The following is a 5,627-nucleotide window of genomic DNA, read 5'->3' on the forward strand; positions in this document are numbered from 1 at the left end:
CCCAGGCTAGAGTGTACCCCAGCCGAGAACCCTTTCTCAGGAGAAGAGGAGGCTGGGGAGAGGGGGCCTGGGAGCTGAGACCCTTCCCACGCTCCCCAACGAAGCACCATGGAGGCACCATCTCCCCAGCTCAGGTTTCTACCACCATCACCAGGCACCTCTGCTCCTGCCTGGGGCAGCTCTGCCTTCCCAGGTGCCCCCCGCTCGGGAGCGAGGACGCCTGGGCAAATAACCCCGGCTGAGCCCCCTGTTATTTAGGCAGGATTAGGCAAAAATTTGTCTGCACTTTTGAACTGTTTTCACAAGCGTTGCCTCTCACTCCCACGCAGGAAGCAGGAGAGAAGCCGGCCTGTTCCAATTAGGGCTCCTCGGACTGAAAGGGCAGCGAAATTCCAGGGGGGGAAAGGGAAAGTGGGACAGAAAGCTGGAAAAAAGTGAACAGAGGGAAAACTGGGAAGCAAGGACGGATGGGGAGAAGGGGTGAGCACAGGGAGAGGCGTTTGCTGGGGATGTGAGGATGGGAGCGGAGAGGCAAAGGACCAGGCGGGATGGAGGGGGGATTTGGTTCCCCTTCCTGCAGCAACTTGCCAGAGCCCAGCCCTGCTAGGAATGGCACAAAAGGCACAGACATTTGCTATTTTGATTTAAAATAAATATATTTCTTTTTAAAAAGAAAAAGAAGTCGGGTTTTTTTTTCTCTCCTTCAAGCAGTGAAAAATAAATACTCTGAGATGAAAGCTGGGCTTCGAGAGGAAACCGAAAGCCCACACTGCTTAGCGCTGCAGAAAGCACAACAAAGCCGGCTTTCTTATGGAGATGTGTGTGTCATGGGGGCCAGCTCTTCCCCTAAAATAAAGGGCCTGAAAACTGTCTTCCCTAAATGCAGATAAAAGCATTTCTTCCACATTTGGACCCTCAGCACTTCCAGCATCACAGGGAGGGAGGAGACGGTTAAGGTGATGCTCTGCTCGGCTTTGGGGTGAAGGGAGGTAAGATAGAGGCACCCTCATTTGGCTGCAAGCTGGCTAGAAGAGAGTGCTTGAAGGAGACGAGCCACGAGGAAAACTGGACACAGAAGGTGAGGGAGGGTTTGTTTTGGCTCTGGGTATCTTGCAGCTGGCGAGGAACCAGGCAGCAGCACCGGCAGGTGAAAGGATGCTTCAACCCCTGTCCTGATGCTATCAAAGCCACCGGCTTCGCCCCCCCAGCCTGCCGGCTGCCCTCACCCGGGCTCCTTTCCACTCCCTCTCGCTCTCTCCCAGCTTAATAATGTGGGTGTTGGATGGAGATCCTGGGAAAGCGGCATCCCCTGCAGTCCCAGGAGCTCACAGGGGAACAGCAGCCTGGTGGTCAGCTTGCTCGGTTCTCCCTGGCTTTTGTGGGGGAGAGGAGGGAAAGAAGTGCCAGAGAAACCCCTGGACCGAAGCTAAGCAAAACCACAGCCTTGAGTCAATGCTTGCTGCAATTATGGGAACATTTCCCCAGCCTCAGCAGGCAGCGACAGGACCTACGGGACCCACTCGAAGCGGGGCTTCCCTCGGTGGAGGGCTCCACTCCGTCCTCCCCGTTTCAGCTGCTGGAAGGAGCACGGATGGATAAAAGCAACTGGGGAGACGCGGCCACCTCCGAGGCTTGGGAATGCTCTAACATGCTCGTTGAAACTACGCAAAGCAGCCAGAGAAACGGTTTTTCCATCAAGACGAAGCAACGGCAGAGATTAAGCTGTGCCAGACCAGGCTGCAGCCAACGGAGCAGCAGCGAGGAACAAGCTCCACGTGCCCAATCGGTTCCTGCTCGCGAGCCAAAGCCTCTTCTCGCAGCAGTCAGGCCCTTATCGCCCTTCGCCTGCTTTCCCAATCACCCACCATGCAAGCCGGGACGTCCCCTCCGAAGGCAGGATTAGCATCTCGCTTTCAGGCTTGTTCGCCTCTCATCCTTCCTCAGCAGGGCGGGGAGGACACTCCCTGCCCCGCGCAAACCCATGAGACATGCTTCCCCGGTGATAATTCGCTCTAATCCCCGCTAACCGCGCTGCTAAAGAGCCCTAATCCCCGCGCACGGGCATGCAGGCAGGAACGGGAGCGCGGGGTGGGCTCGGCAAAGCCTGTAATGGACACCCAGCCCCGGCTGAAAGGAGGTCAAGTGTAACGAGCAGGTCCAGGTCATGCCCGTGTCAGCCACCCCACACCAGCGCTCCAGCGCCGGGAGATGCTCCTCTGCAAAACCCAGCTCCTCGCACCCTGAGTCCCAGCAGCAAAGCTTAAACTGCTCAATGGCAATGAGAAAAAAAAATGGGAAAAAGAAAACAAACAACCACCAAAAACGCAGTGAACAAACAACTAGATATTCATTTGCTTCTTGGAAGGGTGCCCGAGGTATTCAAACGGCTCTTGAAATTCCTCGCTCTCTTCGGGCTGGGCTGGGAGCCCTGCAAGGGCAGCCGTGCCGGCTTCACCGCCCAGGAGGTTTCCACAGCCGCAAGAGCACGGTCTGAGCCCTCCCACAGCAAACCGACGGCCGGGCTCCAGCGCTCCGCAGAGGAGACGGTGGTCCAGCTCACCCACAGCCAGTGCTCCCCACCACCCGTGAGAGCACGTATTCCTTCCCAGCCAGGTTAAAACCTGCTGTTCTCCCCTCAAACCTCTGGCTGGTGATGCCATTTCTGGCATCTTCAATGAAGTGATGCGGCTGGAGGATTTGTCCCAAGGGAAGGATGCACTCCAGTACCCTGACACAGATTTACCCTGGGCTGCAAAAGCACTCACGGGACACTACTGTGATCACACCTGAGCAGTTCAGAGGAGCATTCCTCTACTCTCACTTCTCTAGGTATAGATCTCCCCCTCCTCCAACACCCAGGGATATGGACAGGCCCACAATGGGGATTCGGCTCCAATGCCTCCAGCTGCTTGTTCCAGGGAAGGACAGGGCTGCCGGAGCACGCAGGAGCCTCCCAGAAAAGGGAGGTCTGAGATTCTGCAAGGCCGGGTTGAGGTTAATCGGCAGCGCATTGTGCGAGGAAGATGCTGTCAGGATGGGAGGTGTGAAAAGGGAAGGCTGAGATCTCCCGGCAGGGCTCTCTCCTCGCTGTGGGGACAAGCGCCAAGGAACCTTCACTCACACTGAGCTCTTTCGTCATCCCACAGCGAGATCCCAACCCCTCAAAGTCGGCTCAACCACACCTGAAGAACACGCCGTGCCAACACGTTTTGTAAGCGGCCACCCATGACCTCACAGCTTGGGATGGTTTCATTGCATCTCCACGGCCAGGGGAAAAGACTTCATGCCCAGAATGAAAAATCTATTATTTGTGCTGCCCATCGCCATGATAATGACACATTTCTGATGCAGAAGGACTCTGCAGATGTCCCTGCTGCTGGGAGCCCACTGGTCCTAAAAGAAGCCTCGATTATCCTCGCCTCAGGAAGGGATTAGACTTCCAGACACTCCGCCAAATCCAATCCCTCTGTCCCAAGGAACATCCCAACCTTCACCTGGTGTTCAGCCCAAGCCCTGCATAAACTGAGCTCTCTGTGGCCTGGCCTAAGCCCTTGCCCCTGGGCTGAGTCAATGCCACGTCAGGCCAGACACGAGGGCAGCACATGGCAGGACGCAGTCTGAAAGCCCTCCAGCTAGGATGATGTTCACCCCCACAGGATCTCCCTCCACATCAAAGTCCTCTCCTGCCCGCACCAGCTCTCTCATTCATAAATGAAGAATGTTTGGAAGGGCTGGACCTGCTGTGGAGACATGCTGCTGGTGTCCATAGAATAAAAGCGCCTGTTGGTCACGAGTGGAAGGTGCCCACTGATACTCCTATGGCATTCCCCAAACCCAGGCTGTCTCCTCATGATGAGCACAACGCCAATGATGCAGAAGGCATGGAGCTGATGACGAGGAAGGGAGGCTCAGCAGCTACGGGTCACCTCCCGAGCACGCAGGCACGCTGCCCTGGGGCGGTGGGGTACGGAGGCAAAGCTTGCCACACCGCTGCGCAGCTGCAAATTCCTGCCACCACCCCCACCTCCGCAGCCTTCCTGGCCAACCCTTCCCTTCAGGGCAACGCCAACCAAGCCGGCAAGAAAAAAAACCCCGGCCGATTGCTCAACGGGAGGATGCAAGTTGCAGCGTATCGCATCCCCCGTCGATTGCAGAGGGGCAGCTGCTGCTGCCTGGCCCGGGGAAAGCCCTTCCAGGGCGCATTTCAGCTCTGCCCATGCGGCGTGAGCAAGGCGGAGGAGGAGGAGGAAGGAGGAGGATGTGAGGAGGAGGAGGAGAAGCCCAAGAGCTCCAGCCCGTCCTCACCTGGTGACCATCAGGTGCCCACCTCATCCCTTCCTGCCATGCGAGGACTCCGGGTCTGTCCTCCCTTCTCAAGCCAAGCTGTCCCGTTGGCTTTTCAGTCACCAGAGGAGAGATTGGGGTGTTTAGCTTCGAAATCAAACAAATAATTGCACAGGCTGTTTGCAAACAGATCAGGGCTGGGAGGTCAGAGTGTGGCTGGTAAATCTCAGCGCTGTTTGCTCTGACTAAATAATATTAAGACCAAGGACAATCAATAATTCTAATCAACAAAATGATCTGTAATTCTTCAGAGCAGCTGCCGGGAGCTGCAGGTAGCGTAACAAGCCACACACTGCTAACTCCCCTGCGCTAGGTATGGGTTTACTTCTGGATTTACTGCCATCGCAGACTCTGAAACGATCCCTCCTCCCTCTCTCTGCCTCACACACACACACAACAGCCCCCTCTCCGCAGCTGAAACCCAAACCAAAGGCGCTCGCACCATTCGTTGCACACCCCGAGCATCTTTGCTTCTGGCATCTCTCAGTGCGGCACTATTTAACGGGAGGGGAGAAAGAACCAGCTACACAGGAGGCAGAAGAGGCTCAAAGCAAAGGACCTGCTCTCTTGGCTTTGCTGCCTGAGCCAGCCCCGTCTCCTGGGTTCGGAGGATTTTGCTGGTTGGGCTGAAAGCTGAGGGTCAGCTACATGTTGGCTTTGGGGCCAGGATGGGACAAGGCTATAGCTGGGTGCTGCCTGCCCATCCAATACTGCTTCACCTCCCTGACCCCAGAGAGCAAACCAAGCTGCTCAGCTCCTCCAGTGATGGAGCCCAGAAAGAGCCCTAAGAAAAATCTGGGAACCAAAACTCGCCAGCCCACGCCACAAAGAGCCTCCAAAACACCACTGCCAAACCAGTCTCATTTCACAACATCCCAGGAATGATTCTCCTGGTATTATTTTTAAGCAGACATGGAAACAAAGGTAAAGAACCAGGGGATTTTCCCGAGACCACCAGGCAGCTGAAGAGCCTTTGGATGCTTGAGCCTCTTCCCGGGCACGCACAGAGCTCCTGGGCTTTGCCCCACTCGAGCTCCAGGTTATCAAACATCCCCATGCCTGAGAGCAAGGGTTTTCCCAAAGGACCCCGGGTAGGTCTTCTTCTCCAGCCCTGACTTCTAGGAAACTTCCCACCAGGGAAGGGACCAGCACAGAGATCAGGCCAGACCAAGCCCTGGGAAGATGAAGAAGGTGGGAGTGAGCTGGGGAAGGCAGCCAAAACTGAACCGGGCTGCCCCATCAGCTTCAGTCGTCTCCATCCCAGAGCCAAGGGCTATCCAGGA

General features: G+C 56.2%; 1 protein-coding gene across 1 annotated transcript in view; it reads right to left on the reverse strand.

Annotated features, from left to right (window-relative positions):
• The window catches only part of ETS1 (v-ets avian erythroblastosis virus E26 oncogene homolog 1), a gene marked incomplete at its 5' end in the record, with an annotated part of 24,718 nt that extends 21,742 nt beyond the window's left edge, over positions 1-2,976 (reverse strand). Inside the window, one exon of the mRNA XM_010142818.1 lies at positions 2,935-2,976. Within this exon, the coding sequence (XP_010141120.1) occupies positions 2,935-2,976 (42 nt within the window). The remainder of the gene's footprint in view (positions 1-2,934) is intronic.
• Positions 2,977-5,627: the final 2,651 nt, after the last annotated feature.

Source organism: Buceros rhinoceros, unplaced genomic scaffold (assembly GCF_000710305.1).
Source record: "Buceros rhinoceros silvestris isolate BGI_N320 unplaced genomic scaffold, ASM71030v1 scaffold13379, whole genome shotgun sequence".
Taxonomy (NCBI): Eukaryota; Metazoa; Chordata; class Aves; order Bucerotiformes; family Bucerotidae; genus Buceros; species Buceros rhinoceros.